Source organism: Cydia amplana, chromosome 16 (genome assembly GCF_948474715.1).
Source record: "Cydia amplana chromosome 16, ilCydAmpl1.1, whole genome shotgun sequence".
NCBI classification, from domain to species: domain Eukaryota; kingdom Metazoa; phylum Arthropoda; class Insecta; order Lepidoptera; family Tortricidae; genus Cydia; species Cydia amplana.
Window position 1 is genome coordinate 3,441,561 of NC_086084.1, and position 20,992 is coordinate 3,462,552.

General features: G+C 43.5%; 2 protein-coding genes across 2 annotated transcripts in view; both read right to left on the reverse strand.

Moving 5' to 3' along the window:
• Positions 1-20,992, reverse strand: part of LOC134655403 (putative phosphatidate phosphatase) — a 214,056-nt gene that overhangs the window by 91,201 nt on the left and 101,863 nt on the right. The window lies entirely within an intron of this gene.
• LOC134655334 (uncharacterized) lies at positions 1,511-20,615 on the reverse strand. The gene is made up of 15 exons (XM_063510785.1): positions 20,285-20,615; positions 19,692-19,841; positions 18,187-18,325; positions 14,914-15,098; positions 14,197-14,350; positions 12,394-12,551; positions 11,811-11,934; positions 10,353-10,474; positions 9,768-9,882; positions 8,645-8,827; positions 7,757-8,006; positions 4,879-5,082; positions 4,063-4,202; positions 2,951-3,172; positions 1,511-1,894 (listed from the first exon to the last, which is right to left on the reverse strand). The coding sequence occupies exons 1-15, from the start codon at positions 20,545-20,547 to the stop codon at positions 1,511-1,513; spliced, it is 2,793 nt and encodes a 930-aa protein (XP_063366855.1). The 5' UTR covers positions 20,548-20,615.

A 20,992-nucleotide genomic window follows, 5' to 3' on the forward strand; every position in this document is an offset into this window, starting at 1 on the left:
GTTTACACATGCTTATACTTGATAGTTATTTTATTCACGCCGTTATTATATAACGTCGAACGTAAAATGCTTCCGGAAGATGCAGTACGTAAGGAAGAACCTACTAAACGTCGCTACAACAAGTAATATAATACTCTGAAACTAGTTAGGTTCATTGAAAATGTCCACCATTTTGTGGAAAATATAAACACTTTTCCTCACCGCCTTTTCATTATAATCTTATTACGAAACCTCCACATCACCCTCGCCTTTAAAGGACGATTTCGCATACAAATGATATAGTTTCATGCCGATAAATAAATAATAACTATCGGTTCGGCTTTCCTTACTCATTTTTATTCATAGCTCATAGCAAGTGCGGCGCGCATGTATGAGTAGGTACTTTGCTATAATTTCTCTCGTCCTTTGGAAAGTATGAGGCATGGAAAGTAGTTCCGGAATATTTTGGGCAATCGATAGAAATAGAAAGTTAATTAGTACTTTTGCAAACTGCGTGTGTTACGTTTTTGTGTAGGGTTTATTGATTACCTATGAATTAAGTTTGAAAACGCTTCATCACTGCTATTTTCTATTGATAATAACAGTATTATGCATTACGTAGTGTAAGGTTAGCAAAACTTTCATATAAACCCATTATTTAAAGCTAAAATACGATATTAATCGAATGTTAGTAATTTAGTAGGTAACCGAGCCGGCTAATGCTTACCATTTAACTTAACTTTACCATTTATTTAAAGAAAATGATGCAAACTTCACGATGTTGTTTTTTTATAAACGAAATTTTAATAATAAATGAACACATATTTGTGATGATAGCTTTATTAACTTTACAATCGGAGGTATTTGTCCACCTTTTGGTTACCAGTTATTCAAAGATGTTATTATACATTGAGTAAATTGTAATTGTTTGTTACAAATTGTGTTGTTAAATAACAATATCAGTTCCTATCGGACAGACTCGACAGGGTAAGTATATAATGACTACACCTTAAACCACGTAAAAAAGGAAAGTATAATTTCGTTACATTACATTTGGTTACTCAATCGACGTTGGAAAATCGTTCTAACCGGTGAGGTAATAAATCAAAGTTTTACTTAATGCTTAATCAGTCGAATCAAAAGGAAAAAAACCAAGGTGTCTCAAGCAAAGTTAGCATTAGGAATAAAAACAGAATTAAAACAATTAAGTAGGTTAAATAAACTTGAAGGGCTCGATTTGACTTATTCTACAAATAGTTTTTGACATGACCATTTTGGTCATGAGTAGAAATGTCACGAACTGTCATGGCATTCCAATGCCATTAAAATAGTTAAACAGGAAATTATCTGTAAATTAATCTGGCAAATATCATAGGTAAAACACAAGATATAGCTGGTCAACCAAATCTTGTCAGTAAAAAAGGCGCGAAATTCAAATTTTCTATGGGACGATATCCCTTCGCGCCTACATTTTTCAAATTTGCCGCCTTTTTCTATTGTCAAGATCTGGTTGACCAAGTATAGGTAATCATTAAACGTTCAAATCCGAATCCTCTAAAATCTCTTTAACGGTTCCCAAAATTTTTTGCCTGGCATCAACTCCGTCTTTATCTTCAACTACCAGATACTTCTTTATTAACAACAGCGTCTTACAAACCAAACTATGCTTAGACATCCCACCCTTATTCTTTTCTCTAGAGTTTTTCAACGTAATCTTCATAAGACTTAGCCATGTCTGAGTAAACGTTAGGAAGTCTTCAGTGATGTCTTGTGTTATTTGGAAGTGTATGAGGGTGTGCGTCCAGGGTTGCGATGTCAGTGTGGCAACTAGCTTGGAGTCGCTTTTGTTGAAAATCGCGTGTCTGAAAATAGCGCCGAGGGTTTTCCAAGCGCCGGAGGGTTGGTTTTTATATTCCTGTGCCAAGAGTAATAATTACGGAAAGGCAAAATAGGCGGTATCCAATGGCCATGTAATATCCAATTATTTCAGGAGTTGGAACGACGTTTGAAAAACTAATGCAGAGTACACATATTGGACCAGCGTAGGCTGATTTAAGGGACGCAGTAATGCGTAAGAGGGAGCAAACAATATTGCTATCTCATTCCACCGCATAGCTGCGTCCCTTAGATTTGCCTACGTTGGCCCAATATGTGTGGGTACTCGGCATAAAACGTATACCCATTTGAGATGAGCCATTTAGCGTATTTCCTATAAAATTAAAGTGTGAAGATGATCAAAACCTAACCAAGTTTAATTTTAGTACCTAGGTACTTTAAGAATTTCCTTATTACTTAATAACCTCCTCGTTCATCATAATAATTACATGTATGATGAAGTATCTACTATGACTACTATTGTTTTAGTGCTCCTTTGTTATGAGATAGAAAGGAAGGGAAGTAAAGTGTTGTACATGAAAAATTTAAATATTTGTTTAAATTGTATTTAATACAACAGTGGTAATTTCAGTAGTAATTTGGTGGTGGTTAATTTCCGCTATCCAAAGGTTGTCTGGAAGAGATCGCTTTTTAACGATAAGACCGCCTGTTGTTTACCTCTGCTTGTGTTTCTGTTTTCTTTTTGTATTATGTTCTTTAATTGAGGTGTGCAATAAACAGTATTTGTATTGTATTGTGGTATAATACAGGGTGTCTCTGACTATGGGGCTTTAAATCCAGGGCTCGATTCTACTCGCTAAACTGAGCTACTTTTATTATGGCACCAACCCCGAAATCCCGAATTTTTTTTTACTTTTTCATACGTTTTGGCTGATCAGATACTTCTGAGGGCCGGAAAAAACGTCCAGGGAAAATACTAGAGTACAATAGGTAAGACCTTGGGCCTTAGGAGGATAGTGCCGGAACCCATCATACTAACTGCTGTTCATCAAAAGCCTTGAAGTCACAAGACAGGTTATAAATCGGGAATATGGGATTCAGAGTTCAGATAGTAATTTATACTACTACTACTAACCTTACAACATAGCATCTGAATCCTCAACATCAGAGCCCTTAACGCGTCGTACTGTTGCTCATTAGAGACCTCGAAGTCACAAGACAGGACGAGAGGCGAATTTGGCCCGGAGTTGAGGACCATGTATAGTAGTTGAAGCAGAGATGCCCCGCGCTCTGAACTGCTGTCGTCTCGGAGGGATTTGATTATTTGGTGGGATTGGATTTGGAGGAGGGATTTTGGCTGTAAAACGCATAATAATATTGATGATGTCATGTAATCAGTAGTATCAGTACCCCTAGTGTAAATTTCATTCGTTAGCGTCACATGACGTACGCGTTTGTGTGGGATTTTGAGTTTCCAAAACGTCCTGCTTGGCGCTGTTCAAAATCCCTGTCATGCTCACCAGAGATGTACAACCTACCCTATAAAAAGTATCTAAAATACAAAATACAATATACTAGGAAGTCAAGTATCTAAGATATCAGATACAAGATACTTTTGGAAATGGTATTTGAAATACAAGATACAAGATACGTATTTTCAAGATACTTGTTTTAAGATAAAATACTTTTTGAAAGAAAACACTATTTGTTTTAAGGTTTATTTATTATTTACTGCAAACCAGTAGTGACTCTATTACCAAACAGAAGAGTGTATAGAGACGGATTGCAAAGTAAATTATGTAGCCACGGTAAATTTACTGCCATCTTTCGACAGAACATAAATCTGTTAGAACGCCATTTGACTTTGATCCTTATTCTTTCATTAATATGTGTTACATTTTAAATATTAATATTAAAGCCATCTACTCGACTATAGGCCAAAGGTATGGTATGATTGCTCACTAATTCACACTAGGGGTTCTGAGTGGTAACTAACTTAACACGGAAATTGAATAAAACAGTTCCTACTCTTGTAATCGTTTTAGTCTTCAAATCCATCCAATCCAAGGAATGCTGTCATGACGTGACTTTTAGTGCGTAGGATCTTAAAATAGAAAATTTGACATGACGTGGGTATTTGGGGCAGAAATTATCAAATTTAGAAACAGTAAATTCAGTCAGGAATGCAGCCGGGATTCGTTTAAACGCTATGCTAAGATGAGAGTCTTACTTAAACCCGTGTCTTACTTGATAATTATTCTTCGTGAAGTAATGCACGATGTACGAGAGCAGCTGTAGGGCGATACAGGCAACTCTGGTGTCCATGCTGTTGGTTACGGAGAGCAGACGAGGAAGGAAGCCGGCCCGGCTCATGTATGTCACTAGTACTGGGGTTTAAACGTATGTTATTAATAGAGAAACGTAAATATCTATTTTAATGAACATCCTGAACTGATATGGTTACTAGAAATAGGATATTATTCAGTTCATACGTTTGCACAAGATATCATTTGATATTTTTTACCAATCGCTTTTCGGTGAGGGAAAATATCGTGAGAAAACCGTACTGATCCTAACACAGCCTAATTTTCCGTTGGAAAACCAGATGACATTCACTTCCGTAAAGACTATCGGCGTTATTCATAAACGTCTTCTAAGTTAACCAGCTGATGATCGTCGTATGTCCCTCTCTATGACATAACGACTGATTAAGTTAGCAGCCGTTTATGAATAACGCCGTATATATTTAGCGCTTGCAGTTATTGCATTATTGGGATTAGGGTGTCACAGTGGACCTCGGATTCCTGTAGGATGCACAGGGAAAATGCTAAGATGAACAATAGAGTCTAGTTAATCCCGAAAATTGTAGTCACGAATCAAGAACTACGCTAAAAGTTAAATGTGACGTCCCACGGATAAAGGTACCTTATGGCCGTTGGCGCTTACGCTATTATTAACGCCGCTCCGCCGTCGCGCGCTATTATTATTGCGGCGCTATGCGACGTAAGCGCCAAGTGCCATAAGGTACCTTTTGCCGTGGAACGTCACAAATAAACTTCTTACCTCTATTATCGTTCTGCTTGTTAGCGAAACTCAACAAGTACAAGCTAAACCTGAGGCAAGCGAATTCGTAGTTGTACCGCGCCTCGTCCCTGTCCTTAGTGAATATAGCGGTTGTCAGGACAGCTAGCTTCAGGCAGAGAGCGTCGTCCAGCTCTTCAGGGACTAGCGCGGAGGAAAGCTCTAGGAGGTAGCATATGTTAGTCTCTGGAAAGGTTGAAAGTGGGAACATTGGCGTCGGGTCTTAGTGAATATATAGCGGTTGTCAGGACAGTTAGCTTCAGGCAGAGAGCGTCGTCCAGCTCTTCAGGGACTAGCGCGGAGGAAAGCTCTAGGAGGTAGCATATGTTAGTCTCTGGAAAGGTTGAAAGTGGGAACATTGGCGTCGGGTCTTAGTGAATATATAGCGGTTGTCAGGACAGTTAGCTTCAGGCAGAGAGCGTCGTCCAGCTCTTCAGGGACTAGCGCGGAGGAAAGCTCTAGGAGGTAGCATATGTTGGTCTCTGGAAAGGTTGAAAGTGGGAACATTGGCGTCGGGCCTTAGTGAATATATAGCGGTTATCAGGACAGCTAGCTTCAGGCAGAGAGCGTCGTCCAGCTCTTCAGGGACTAGCGCGGAGGAAAGCTCTAGGAGGTAGCATATGTTAGTCTCTGGAAAGGTTGAAAGTGGGAACATTGGCGTCGGGTCTTAGTGAATATATAGCGGTTGTCAGGACAGTTAGCTTCAGGCAGAGAGCGTCGTCCAGCTCTTCAGGGACTAGCGCGGAGGAAAGCTCTAGGAGGTAGCATATGTTGGTCTCTGGAAAGGTTGAAAGTGGGAACATTGGCGTCGGGCCTTAGTGAATATATAGCGGTTATCAGGACAGCTAGCTTCAGGCAGAGAGCGTCGTCCAGCTCTTCAGGGACTAGCGCGGAGGAAAGCTCTAGGAGGTAGCATATGTTAGTCTCTGGAAAGGTTGAAAGTGGGAACATTGGCGTCGGGTCTTAGTGAATATATAGCGGTTGTCAGGACAGTTAGCTTCAGGCAGAGAGCGTCGTCCAGCTCTTCAGGGACTAGCGCGGAGGAAAGCTCTAGGAGGTAGCATATGTTAGTCTCTGGAAAGGTTGAAAGTGGGAACATTGGCGTCGGGTCTTAGTGAATATATAGCGGTTGTCAGGACAGTTAGCTTCAGGCAGAGAGCGTCGTCCAGCTCTTCAGGGACTAGCGCGGAGGAAAGCTCTAGGAGGTAGCATATGTTGGTCTCTGGAAAGGTTGAAAGTGGGAACATTGGCGTCGGGCCTTAGTGAATATATAGCGGTTGTCAGGACAGCTAGCTTCAGGCAGAGAGCGTCGTCCAGCTCTTCAGGGACTAGCGCGGAGGAAAGCTCTAGGAGGTAGCATATGTTAGTCTCTGGAAAGGTTGAAAGTGGGAACATTGGCGTCGGGCCTTAGTGAATATACTGAATATAGCAGTTGTCAGGACAGCTAGCTTAAGGTTTACCTTAAGCTAGCTGTCCTGACAACTGCTACGCTCTTTAGAGCGTCGTCGAACTCTTCAGGGACTAGCGCGGAGGAGAGCTCTAGGAGGTAGCATATGTTGGTCTCTGGAAAGGTTGAAAGTGGGAACATTGGCGTCGGGCCTTAGTGAATATAGCTGTTGTGAGGACAGCTAGCATATGTTGGTCTCTTGAAGGGTACAAGGTGTAATTAGGAACAACGGATCGTCTCAGCTCTTAGTGAATATAGCGGTTGTGAGGCTAGCTAGCTTAAGGTAAAGAGCGTCGTTGAGCTCTGCGGGGACTAGCGCGGAGGAAAGCTCTAGGAGGTAGCATATGTTAGTCTCTGGAAAGGTTGAAAGTGGGAACATTGGCGTCGGGCCTTAGTGAATATAGCTGTTGTGAGGACAGCTAGCATATGTTGGTCTCTTGAAGGGTACAAGGTGTAATTAGGAACAACGGATCGTCTCAGCTCTTAGTAAATATAGCGGGTGTGAGGCTAGCTAGCTTAAGGTAAAGAGCGTCGTTGAGCTCTGCGGGGACTAGCGCGGAGGAAAGCTCTAGGAGGTAGCATATGTTGGTCTCTGGAAAGGTTGAAAGTGGGAACATTGGCGTCGGGTCTTAGTGAATATAGCTGTTGTGAGGACAGCTAGCATATTTTGGTCTCTTGAAGGTTACAAGGTGTAATTAGGAACAACGGATCGTCTCAGCTCTTAGTGAATATAGCGGTTGTGAGGCTAGCTAGCTTAAGGTAAAGAGCGTCGTTGAGCTCTGCGGGGACTAGCGCGGAGGAAAGCTCTAGGAGGTAGCATATGTTGGTCTCTGGAAAGGTTGAAAGTGGGAACATTGGCGTCGGGCCTTAGTGAATATACTGAATATAGCAGTTGTCAGGACAGCTAGCTTAAGGTAAAGAGCGTCGTCGAACTCTTCAGGGACTAGCGCGGAGGAGAGCTCTAGGAGGTAGCATATGTTGGTCTCTGGAAAGGTTGAAAGTGGGAACATTGGCGTCGGGCCTTAGTGAATATAGTTGTTGTGAGGACAGCTAACTTAAAGAGCGTCGTTGAGCTCTGAGAGGAAAGCTCTAGGAGGTAGCATATATTGGTCTCTGGAAAGGTACAGGTTGGAAGTGAGAATATTGGCGTCGGGCCTTAGTGAATGTAATTGTTGTGAGGACAAGCTTAAGGTAAAGAGTCTTAAGCGTTTTTGGCTTTACCTCAATCTAATAATGTACTGTAGTTAAAATACTTAAAATCTTACTGGAAGAGATCCCTCAACGGGATAAGTTCGCCTTCGTACTTTTTTTTGTTATTTTTAATAAGTTTCTTTTTGTACAATAAAGAGTTTACTACTACTACTACTTATTAATACTTACTAACTGCATTACTTAGACACGTTAGACACCTACCAATCGTACTATCGAAGTCTATCAAAGCTTTAGACAGCACTTCGGGCAGCATAGGCCATACAATCAGCCCAAAGTCCTCTTTCCCATCGTCATCTATTTCTTCCAGACAACTATAGATGGTTTTGTTGCAGTTCTGCAGGACCTGAGCGTCCTTGCTAGATGTGAGAATGCTGAGAAGGAGCTCCCATACACCGGGGTCGGAGATCAGCTCTGATGGTAGGGAGTCTTCAATCTTGAACCATTGGGATAGCTAAAATGGTCATTAGTGGTTTATATTTCGTATTTTGAGAGTTGCGAGTGGATTTATTTTTCACGAGTTAGAAGCTAATTATATTTTTACAATTTTTATATTTAAATTGAATTCAACTACAATTAAATATCTAGGTATTATGAAGTATTATGTGATTAGGTAACCTACAATATTCTTTCATTACACTCAGTTACCAAATTCTTCTTATATTACCTATAATATGGGGTCCCTTTGTTTCCCATAATATTTTAAGTCATAATGTATTGTTTGTCATAATATCATTAGTCATAAAACTGAAACCGTTAACTTTTCAGGATTTTTGAAAGGATATCCTATAGATAGGTTAGGTTAGGTTTGTTTTATGGCAATCCTGAAAGTGACGCGTTTCTAAACCAAATTAATTAAGTATGACTAACGAAAACGGCCCATAACTTTTCTGGGTACCTATAGTGTGTCAAAGGACTGTCTCGTTTCAAACATAGACAGAAGAATCATACTATCTTTGTCTTACACTATTACTAGCACCCAAAAGAAAAGGAAGAGTATAGTTTGTTTTATTCCTATTTACTGACGAATTGGTTTGACCAACTACATATAGTCGGTCGTCTAGAGATATATGAATCTTTCAGGATCATTACCACTTGCAGCCGAACTTTTTCATGGATCCGACGCGAGATGAAAGCCCACAGCAGCAGAGCCGGGTTATGAGTGTAGTATAGGGAGGGTTCCGGGCACAGCATGGACACGAGACGGTCCGTGGCTTTCTCTAGATACACTCGCTCCTTCAGTGAGGATAGCGTGCCAGATGATATTGAAGACATCTTTTGGGAAACGAAATGGTAATTAACAGGGATGTTGCGGATACCGATTTTTTGACATCCGCGGATGCGGATGCGGATGCGGATTTTTAAAGGCTCACATCGGATGTCAAGATAGTACCATAAAAACGTCAAATATTACATTTTAGTAATTTTTATTTCAAAAAACCGGCCAAGTGCGAGTCGGACTCTCGTTCCAAGAGTTCCGTACATTAAGTCCTCACTCAAAAACTCACGCTTGACTGCTCATTTCTAATAGGTTTTTTTGGTTAATGACTAAATTACCTAGCAGTCTAGCACTTACGCCGATGCTAAGACGTTCCTGTACCGACCTGTTCCACATCCGCATCCGCATTAAATCCGCATCGATTTTATGCGGATGCGGATGCGGATGTTGAAAATAATGCTGAAGTTCCGCGGTTGCGGATGCCGATGCGGATATTCGCAACATCCCTGGTAATTAATATAGTCTGTCAAGCCAAATCCGTCAGTAGAAAAAAGCAAATTTAAAAATGTAGGCGCTAAGCGCATTCGTCCCATAGAAAATTTGAATTTCGCGCAGTTTTCTACTGACAAAGTTGTTTGACCGCCTATATTACACATTTATAGTACATATGGTGTTATTTTACCGTACGGTAATTAGCACTACAATAAGTACACGTGCGAAAATCCTACTTTTCGCACTTGTATCGCAATGTACTTTAATTGTAGTATCTGGGTAAACTGTGTATGACGCAAAAAAAAAAAGGACTCTTTCAATTTTATTGTCATAAATAGGTATCGGAGTTTTCATCACACAGTGAGACTATAGTGAGCCGTGGAGTCGATATTGACATAAAAATTAAAGTCATACTCATCCTCATACTTATTCTCTAAAATTTCAGGTCCAGATTTTTTGTTCAAGGAATATACCTAAATCGTGGTAATAGGATACTAAACTAACAGCAAAAACTAGCCAAAGAGCCTTTATTATGTACGGAGGTGGCGTAAAATTCCTTGGCAAGCGGAGTATGTGCTCCGTCAGGTACGGCAACAGCGGCGCCGTGGCTTCCCCAGGACTGAAAGGAATATAGACGTTACGGGTATCGACAGAAAGTCCAAAATTCGGTAACTGGAAAAATGCGAAATGAAACCCGGAAAACAGTTATAACCATAGTACTACTAACGCCATCTAGCTATGAGTAGCGTAACTAAAATAGTTCAAATATGAATAAGAAGATGGTGCTAGTAGTGCCCGGAAAGTGGTATTTTGTAGGTCGAGAAATGTGTTTAAAAATATTTGTAATTTCAAATTAGATAAATGTATTAGACTATAGAAAGATTTTATACTTTTAGAAATTGTGGCTCTCCAAAGAGAAGGGCCCTTAGTGCCCTTACGCTTCATGCGCAATAAGGACCATCCTATCAGAATTTCTGTTGTAATTTCAGATAAAAAGGTCATTATGATTCATGAGGACCCTTCTGTGCTGGAAAACCACTAAAGTGTATATTAGCATAAAATAAATAAATTTGTATAATCCTAGTATACTTGTCAGAAGATTGGCAATAGAAGTAAATGTAGACGAGCAGGCTGTATGGATGTCTCTTTTGTAGCTGGTCTCCGATATTGTGCGGCTGCTCTATTCCATTTTGGAGTTCCACTAAGCCCATCTGTAAATATTAACAAACAGTTTGTAGAGAACATAGAGAAATATAGTAAGACAAGAGTGCTCACTCCATACATCAGTTAGACTATTAATTTCAGTGTCTACATCTAGCATCGAGTAGCGGAACTAGGGTTTGCAATCCGGATCCGAAATGTATGTAATTATCCGGATCTGGATCCGGATCCGCGGATATTCCCATACATTTCGGAATCGTCATGACAACCCTAAGCGGAACTACCAGTACTGCTACTTGACAATAGATGTAGCACCGACCGGAAAGTCTTATCTCAACAGCATAAGACTTTCCGGTCGGTGCTACATCTATTGTCAAGTAGCAGTACTGATAGTTCCGCTACTCGATGCTAGATGCTAATATCCTTTTTGGTATTAAAACTGATGTATGGAGTGAGCTATCTATGTATTTTTTTCTCTATGGTAAAATACAGATGTAGTGCATAATTCTTTGCCATCGTATTTTCTCGGAAACGTTCGTATTGTCATGCTATTTCAGTCAACCTCAGTACTCTTTGTTCTGAGACTGACTGAGACAGCATTACACGTTTGTGCGTTTCCGTGAAAATACGATGGGAAAGGATTAGCTGTTTGTACAACTACAAAGATACGATACTACTAGCGCCCTCTATCAAGGAGTAGGAGAATTAACGATTAGCAGCTGTTACACCAGCTTGTAATTTTCACAAACCACGTACAGCTAAAATAATAAAAATCAAGATTTAAAAAATACTAAATATATTGTAATCTTTTTACGTTATAGAAACTACATGAAACATCCACCAATCTGTAAACTAGTGTACTAACGCCCTCCAGTCATGAAGGGCGTAACCAAAATAGTTCATGTCAATGGATTTAGATGGCGCTAGTAGTGGCGTGCAAGAGTGGTGTTTTAAAACCCAAAAATGTATTTCAGTAAAATTAAATATCATCAGAAGTACGAAGAAGTATTGTAACGATTACTTAAATGTATATGCTACACTATTATGACTTAAATACGTTAGTTACGTGTTAATATGTTCATATTTTACAATGTCGGTAATGGTCGGTAAAATACGATGTGTGATGTAGGTACCTATATCTCACCCTGCGATTTCGTCGCTTTGCTACAGGTAGCTAAAAGTATGTACTTTTTTTTTTGTACTAGGTACAGAAGACTCACTCTCTAACAAAACGCGTTTGTTACGATCAGCACAGATATGGCCGCTAGGTGGCGACAGCGCCACGCGCGGCTTATGGCTAGCCACCAAAATTGGTGTGGAACGGACATCCGACAGTCTTCTGTACCTAGTACTATTATTTATTCTGTGACTATATAGAAAACTAACATGTATATCTCTTGCACTAGTGTAGTTGTCTGAGCCAGAGTCAACTTCTAGGTACTTCTGAGCTAAACCTTTCAGCATTTCACCTAGTATTAGGGTGCTCACATTGCGCACGGTCATATCGTTTCTGAAAAAGTAAGGGATTTAGTCTAATATGATGTAAGCCAAAGTTTTATTGAGTCTTTGATGTACATACTGAAATACGCGTACACCGTAGAGTAGTGCAAAATATTGTAATAGCATAGAGAAATATACGTAAAGAAAGAGCGGTAACTCCATACATAAGTTTTCTTACCAAAACGCGAGTTATTTCGTAGTCGACATCTAGCGTCAAGTAGTGGACATTATCAGTACTGCTAGTTGACAATAGATACCTCTCTTTCTTTACTTAGAAAGTTACAAATCTGTCACAGCAGTAAATGGTGCTTACTCCGTAGAGGAATCGAATGAATCGAAAAAAAAAATGTCGAATCCACAAAATGTACGAGTGGCGCTGTGCAGTACATATCTTGTACTTCCGTTTTCGGATTAGCGTTCACAATATTTTCACTCCTAACTCCTTTGTATATCTTGTTATTTCACCTACCTATCGATTTGAGACTGTGGCAGCATAATCAGGTATCCTTTGGAGAACAAAACGTCACAGAACTCTGGCAGTTGTTCAGAGGTTACTTCATACAAGAAGTTCAACATAAACTTCAGGAACACTCCGTATTCTTCTGTGGAAAGCTGGCTTTGATTTTCCTAGAAATTAAAATAGGTCTAGCATTTTTGGAAGGTGGAAACTGGCAACACCGATGCGTTTGACATGCGTTTGACACATGGCTGACCAATGGGAACACGTTTTTTGCAAGGTATTGCCAACTTAGATTTGTATAAAACTCATTGGCGAATATTCAGCGTTTTTACGTTTTTTTATCCCTTATTCTTAACTTGTGAATTTACTATAAAAAAGCTAAGAAAATAAAATATTCTACCGACAGTCACGGGACATCGTGATCACGGTCGCCAACAAAGCTTCCAACTAACAGTGGTTGCCAACCATGTGGGTTCAACGCGTCCCGACTAAGATGACCTTGGACCATCACAAACTTGGTTGGACTCTGGACACCTTTATGCCTTGATCACACGTACCGAGTACAGTGGCGAGGCGCCCTCGGCCGAATGCCTTTGTCCTTCTTGGAGGATATAATCAAACCGAGACGCCATGTCTGTAATTTTCTGTACAAAACAGTCTGCCGATTTTTGCGGGGGAGGGGAACGTCAAATGTATGCGTAACGTAAAAATAGCCATGTCAGATAAACGTCAGTCCATACATTGTGTATGACCGTTGGCCGCCTATTTTCGACAGAGGGGAAAGCCCGTTAATGGCTAAACTCCGTTTAGTTGTATCCTCCAAGTTGTCCTTATTGCGATTCTGTTCTGTTTAGGACCTAAACTGAATCGCTAAAGGACGGAGCTATATAATATAAGTCGCATAGCTCCGTCCTTTAGTGATACAGTTTAGGTCCTAAACAGAATCGTAATAAGGACAGTATGGTAAAGGCCCCAGTACTCGGTACCGTAAAATGGGGTGAGTAGGTTTCGCGGGGAGAGGTGGGTTATGAATGGGGAGAGAAGGTTTGAGAGGGGGGTGAGATGGTTTTTTAAGGCTACTGCCACAAAAACAATGCATTCCAATTTAAATTGGAACTATAGTAATACTCATAATAAAAAAAAAATCGATCCAACATTCTACCAAAATCACCTTTGTATGAAAAGCCCTCTCACCCCAAATACGAGGCACTACGGGGTGAGTTGGGTTTTCCTCTTTATCGTCAAAGTTATGAAATGGAACTACCCAAAATAAGATAAAAACTAAAATACAAACGTCCGGAACACTTATTATATACACCATTCAGTTTGCATATGTAAAAATAAAATGTTATCGAGGTTTGAATGTCAGTTTTGCGCCTACTCACCCCATTTCACGGTATTCGGCCGAGGGCACTCTCTCGCCACTGTACTCGATACGTGTGATCACAGGCTAAAATGCCCGGTTAAAAGGCTTGGGCACTTCCCACAACTGCAACTGCATAGCAACTGATAGGTAGAACTGAAGAGCCGCTATAGGGAAAATTGGAAAGCGTAGGCAGGACCCACAGCAGTGAGGAATTTACTTAGGCCCACTTACACCAATCCACTAACCCGGTGTTAACCGGTTAAACCTAGAGTTACCATGGTTACCAGTACCATTTTACACTAGGTTAACGGTTTAACCGCTTAACCCCGGGTTAGTGGGATGGTGCAAGTGGGCCTTAGAAGGAGTTTCAAGTCCCTAGCTGAAAATTAAATTTGAACCACATAGAATAAGAAAAGTGTTGGAACATCATTCTCCTCTATACGTACCTTAGTAAAGCCAACAAGTTCAAGCAGAACTCGGTGTATGGAATCCCTTAGTGAGAGAGCACATTGCTTTGCTGCTGTTATTTCTTGTTCGTCGGCCAAAATTGATTGCACGAAGCTGGGGTTTGGTTTGCCGCTGTTGAGTAGTTTGGCTAGCCTAAAATAATGTCTCGAACGTTAGATTAGAGGATATTTATATACAATGTGGCGTAAGATAAAAAGTCAGATAAAGTGTTAGCTAAAAAGTCAGATAAAGGCATTAAAATTGGCCGAAAACTATATTTACACAGTGTTTTTAACAGACGTTTTGTTTTAAAGAAAAAGTATACGCATTCATTTATCTGTCACTTCTTAATCTGTCCTATCCCAATGGCTCAAATATGGGTCGTAATTATAAGGCGTCGAGAGGTCGTGGGATCGGACTATTCATCACTACATAGTATAAAACAAAGTCGCTTCCCGCTGTCTGTCCCTATGCATGCTTAGATCTTTAAAACTGCGCAACGGATTTAGATGCGCTTTTTTTAAATAGATAGAGCGATTCAAGAGGTAGGTTTATGTATAATTTGTTAACCCGTGCAAAGCCGAGGCGGGTCGCTAGTAATATTATACATATATTGGGACAAAGATCCAACCCAGTCTGCCCACAAAATTAAATATCATTTTGATAACAATGTGTCAGTTTCGCTAATCTACGACCAAACAAGCAAGCGGTCTTACCTCATAACATCGAGTCCAAGTTTACACGTCACAGCGAAGTACATCCCACACATCTTGTCTCCAGTCAGCATGGAATGATTCAAGCTCCCAACGAGCAGCCCGAACCAGACTCCCAAGACCTCTACCAGCTTCGCCCCCGTTTGGCTTCGCAGGTCTAGGTCCTCTGGTTGGTAGGACACCAGGGCCTGGGGGAATGGATTACAAATTGGTAATATATTTTTTTATATTGATCCTAGCGAAAAAAAGTAGCATTTATTTTATAAGGAATCTCAAATAGATTATTAATGTAAAAGATTTTTTTTCTGTGGGCTACCGTTTACGAGTTATTTACGAAAAACTAAAAAAACAACGACTAGAACAAATTATACGTAACTTTCCCACTTTAATATATTTTAAAATATTGATCCTAGCGAAAAAGTGCACTGAATCTTTTTAGTAGAAAATTTTATGTAGATTACTTAATGTAATAGAACATTTTTTGCTACGGGCCACCGTTTGGACCACAACATCCGAGTCCCTCCAAGAAAAAAATTTAAAGTCCTACCTAAACCTAACCATCACTAAGTTCAAGTTAACTCACGTTAAAAGATAACTCTACACCGCAACATTCATCTGTCAAGATGTCGTAGCCAACAATGAAGAGCGGTCTTTGCTTAGGTACCCTACCTGGAGGACTAGGGCGCTGGCGAGGACTGTGGGGCCGGTGTTGGTGCGGGGCGCTATTGATGAGAGGCAGGCGAGGAGCTGCTCCACGGAGAACGCGCTGTGCGGCGAGAGGGCGGGGCTGGCTTTGCATACCCTACCTACCTGGAGGACTAGGGCGCTGGCGAGGACTGTGGGGCCGGTGTTGGTGCGGGGCGCTATTGATGAGAGGCAGGCGAGGAGTTGCTCCACGGAGAACGCGCTGTGCGGCGAGTGGGCGGGGCTGGCTTTGCATACCCTACCTGGAGGACTAGGGCGCTGGCGAGGACTGTGGGGCCGGTGTTGGTGCGGAGCGCTATTGATGAGAGGCAGGCGAGGAGCTGCTCCACGGAGAACGCGCTGTGCGGGGAGTGGGCGGGGCTGGCTTTGCATACCCTACCTGGAGGACTAGGGCGCTGGCGAGGACTGTGGGGCCGGTGTTGGTGCGGAGCGCTATTGATGAGAGGCAGGCGAGGAGCTGCTCCACGGAGAACGCGCTGTGCGGCGAGAGGGCGGGGCTGGCTTTGCATACCCTACCTGGAGGACTAGGGCGCTGGCGAGGACTGTGGGGCCGGTGTTGGTGCGGAGCGCTATTGATGAGAGGCAGGCGAGGAGCTGCTCCACGGAGAACGCGCTGTGCGGCGAGAGGGCGGGGCTGGCTTTGCATACCCTACCTGGAGGACTAGGGCGCTGGCGAGGACTGTGGGGCCGGTGTTGGTGCGGAGCGCTATTGATGAGAGGCAGGCGAGGAGCTGCTCCACGGAGAACGCGCTGTGCGGGGAGTGGGCGGGGCTGGCTTTGCATACCCTACCTGGAGGACTAGGGCGCTGGCGAGGACTGTGGGGCCGGTGTTGGTGCGGAGCGCTATTGATGAGAGGCAGGCGAGGAGCTGCTCCACGGAGAACGCGCTGTGCGGCGAGAGGGCGGGGCTGGCTTTGCATACCCTACCTGGAGGACTAGGGCGCTGGCGAGGACTGTGGGGCCGGTGTTGGTGCGGAGCGCTATTGATGAGAGGCAGGCGAGGAGCTGCTCCACGGAGAACGCGCTGTGCGGCGAGAGGGCGGGGCTGGCTTTGCATACCCTACCTGGAGGACTAGGGCGCTGGCGAGGACTGTGGGGCCGGTGTTGGTGCGGAGCGCTATTGATGAGAGGCAGGCGAGGAGCTGCTCCACGGAGAACGCGCTGTGCGGCGAGAGGGCGGGGCTGGCTTTGCATACCCTACCTGGAGGACTAGGGCGCTGGCGAGGACTGTGGGGCCGGTGTTGGTGCGGAGCGCTATTGATGAGAGGCAGGCGAGGAGCTGCTCCACGGATAACGCGCTGTGCGGGGAGTGGGCGGGGCTGGCTTTGCATACCCTACCTGGAGGACTAGGGCGCTGGCGAGGACTGTGGGGCCGGTGTTGGTGCGGGGCGCTATTGATGAGAGGCAGGCGAGGAGCTGCTCCACGGAGAACGCGCTGTGCGGGGAGAGGGCGGGGCTGGCTTTGCATACCCTACCTGGAGGACTAGGGCGCTGGCGAGGACTGTGGGGCCGGTGTTGGTGCGGAGCGCTATTGATGAGAGGCAGGCGAGGAGCTGCTCCACGGAGAACGCGCTGTGCGGGGAGTGGGCGGGGCTGGCTTTGCATACCCTACCTGGAGGACTAGGGCGCTGGCGAGGACTGTGGGGCCGGTGTTGGTGCGGAGCGCTATTGATGAGAGGCAGGCGAGGAGCTGCTCCACGGAGAACGCGCTGTGCGGCGAGAGGGCGGGGCTGGCTTTGCATACCCTACCTGGAGGACTAGGGCGCTGGCGAGGACTGTGGGGCCGGTGTTGGTGCGGAGCGCTATTGATGAGAGGCAGGCGAGGAGCTGCTCCACGGAGAACGCGCTGTGCGGCGAGAGGGCGGGGCTGGCTTTGCATACCCTACCTGGAGGACTAGGGCGCTGGCGAGGACTGTGGGGCCGGTGTTGGTGCGGAGCGCTATTGATGAGAGGCAGGCGAGGAGCTGCTCCACGGAGAACGCGCTGTGCGGCGAGAGGGCGGGGCTGGCTTTGCATACCCTACCTGGAGGACTAGGGCGCTGGCGAGGACTGTGGGGCCGGTGTTGGTGCGGAGCGCTATTGATGAGAGGCAGGCGAGGAGCTGCTCCACGGAGAACGCGCTGTGCGGCGAGAGGGCGGGGCTGGCTTTGCATACCCTACCTGGAGGACTAGGGCGCTGGCGAGGACTGTGGGGCCGGTGTTGGTGCGGAGCGCTATTGATGAGAGGCAGGCGAGGAGCTGCTCCACGGAGAACGCGCTGTGCGGCGAGAGGGCGGGGCTGGCTTTGCATACCCTACCTGGAGGACTAGGGCGCTGGCGAGGACTGTGGGGCCGGTGTTGGTGCGGAGCGCTATTGATGAGAGGCAGGCGAGGAGCTGCTCCACGGAGAACGCGCTGTGCGGGGAGAGGGCGGGGCTGGCTTTGCATACCCTACCTGGAGGACTAGGGCGCTGGCGAGGACTGTGGGGCCGGTGTTGGTGCGGAGCGCTATTGATGAGAGGCAGGCGAGGAGCTGCTCCACGGATAACGCGCTGTGCGGGGAGTGGGCGGGGCTGGCTTTGCATACCCTACCTGGAGGACTAGGGCGCTGGCGAGGACTGTGGGGCCGGTGTTGGTGCGGGGCGCTATTGATGAGAGGCAGGCGAGGAGCTGCTCCACGGAGAACGCGCTGTGCGGCGAGAGGGCGGGGATGGCTTTGAACTCTGATATACTGGAACATTTGTTGAAGTATAGGTTTAAAACTTTTCTAAGGGGCATATGTTGCCTTGGTCCCAGTGGGTCCCAGGTATGCTTAGCGAACCACGGTAAAATAAGCTTAGACGACGCAAGATAATTAGGTATATAGCTTCTACCACCACTCCCGACCCAACCCTATCATATAAAAGATGGTTGCTACTCGAAGACCTTTCTGACCAGCGGTGGCCATCGGTGGAACTGTGGTTGAACGAAGCAAAAATGTGCCCAGCCCACTAACTCTAAAAACAGTGTTTTGCACAGCTCTCTATTTCAAATTCGATTATCTCGAATCTGTAGAACCTACTAACATTACAGTCCCAACCGTTTTAAATTTCGACTCACCCAATGCATATACTTAAGGCTCGATGGCGCCAGTGTCGTGTTGCTGTACGGCGCGCAACGCCGCTGTCGCGCACTGCGCAGCGTGCTGCTCTGAGCATAGACGCACCTTAGCTAACTACTCTTATATACCGACTCACCCATTGAGCAGGTCACACAGGAAGTGCATAGGCTCGATGGCGCCAGTGTGTTGCTGTACGGCGCGCAACGCCGCTGCCGCGCACTGCGCAGCCGCCTATCGTGCTGCTCTGAGCATAGACGCACCTTAGAAAACTACTCTTATATACCGACTCACCCATTGAGCAGGTCACACAGGAAGTGCATAGGCTCGATGGCGCCAGTGTGCCAAGCAAATAGAAACAAAGATCACAAATATGCGAGATCTGGCGGCTGGGATCAAAGTCCAAAGCAATTTAACCCTTAAATGCATAGTGATGCATTTATACACACAACATAAACATCAAATGTTATGCATTATTAAACAAATTCTATTTGTTCTTGTATATTATTTCAATAGTAAAACTAATAAATTTTCCGAATAATTACATAAATTTACGCAGTATTTTAATTTATAAAAGTTACATTTGTTTATAGACGAAATGTCGGAAAACTTGGAAAACCTGGAAGTTGATGATTTTTAGTATGTGATTTTGGTCAGATTTTTCGGGGTTTGTAATTATTTTATATTTACAAATTTTATCGTAGGAACATCACAAATAGTGTACCTTTCTGTTGGCAGTTAAGATTTTTCCTATACCCCTTACTAATAGCTATATATTTCCAAAAATATGATTTAGACTATGCAACTTTTAACACTGATTTCCCAGTGAAAATCGATGATATAATTTTTTTTACTATTTTTCCTAGAAACGGCAAACAATTATGTGATATATATATTAATTTCGGGCAAAACGAAAAAATCATGTATGTAAGGGTTAAACATTGAAACCATGGACCTAGAATATTTGAAACGGTCACTTTTGTTTTTTAAACCGACTCACCCATTGAGCAGGTCACACAGGAAGTGCATAGGCTCGATAGCGCCAGTGTGTTGCTGTAGGGCGCGCAACGCCGCTGCCGCGCACTGCGCGGCGTGTTGCTCCGTAAATAGACGCGCGCACCATAGCAAACGCACGCAGCGGACAAATGATCTGAGAGGACAGGTAAAAGAAATAAAACGGATCACGTTGCAAACAAAACTTGCAACTTAAAAAGATAACGTTGGCTTAAATTAAGGTACGATCCGCATCAAATAGATTGTAACATCTAAATACATAATAACAAAATCTTTAAAAGATAACGTACTCAACCGTACGTCGTACGTGGTAGGTATGTAAAGTACCTACGGTCCGCATCAAATAGATGGTAACATCCAAAGAAATTAATACAATTTTAACAAACATATTTTGCAATATAGGTAGGTATGTATTTGGTCACTTCTTATTCTACATAGTTATATTGATTTGTAGGTATTTACGCTCATTATTTTATTGATGCTAATGATATACCTACCTACTTAATTTTCTACGATTTCCCATGGAAAGAAAAGGTATAACGCTACAATGTTGACAAAAAACAGGAAACCTGTTCCTACCTAAATAAATTTAAATCCAAGTTCGATGTTACTTCGCAGAGAAATACTGTTATATCATTGTCTAATAAATATTCTACAAGACGAGTCCTTTGGTCAGATTCTTTGTTGTAACGACTTAGTACTTCAATCAAATAACCGCAGCCTTGTTCTTGAGCGGTTGGATCTCGAGATGTTAAAAGCCGCTTTATATCTGAAAGAGCGTTTTGTCTACCACTTGGGTTATAAGTTCTGCTGAAATTTGAATTTACTAAACTATGCTTCATTTTGATACCGCGTAATTTTGTAAGTAACGGTTTAATGTAAAACTTTTTTAAAGTTCCCTCCAAAAGATAAAAAAAACTGTATTTTCCGGCGACCTTATGTAAGAAGGTGTGATTGGTTGTGTGTTACTTATGATAACTTTATTGTATTTGTATAATTTTAAATTATTAAAATACTAAAATCCAGTGTAATGTAATATAAAATTTATTTTCATAGTTGGTCAAACCAATTTGTCAGTCAGTAAGAACCAGGAAAACTATACTCATCCTTTTCTTTTGGGTGCTAGTACTAGTGTAAGACAAAGATAGTATGATTCTCTCTGTCTATGTTTGAAATGAGACAGTCCTTTGACAAACTATAGTTTAGAGCCGCTCACTATTTCACTCACTAACAACATTGTTGCGACCTTGCGACAGTTGCGACAGCATCATTTTTACAGTTAGCAAC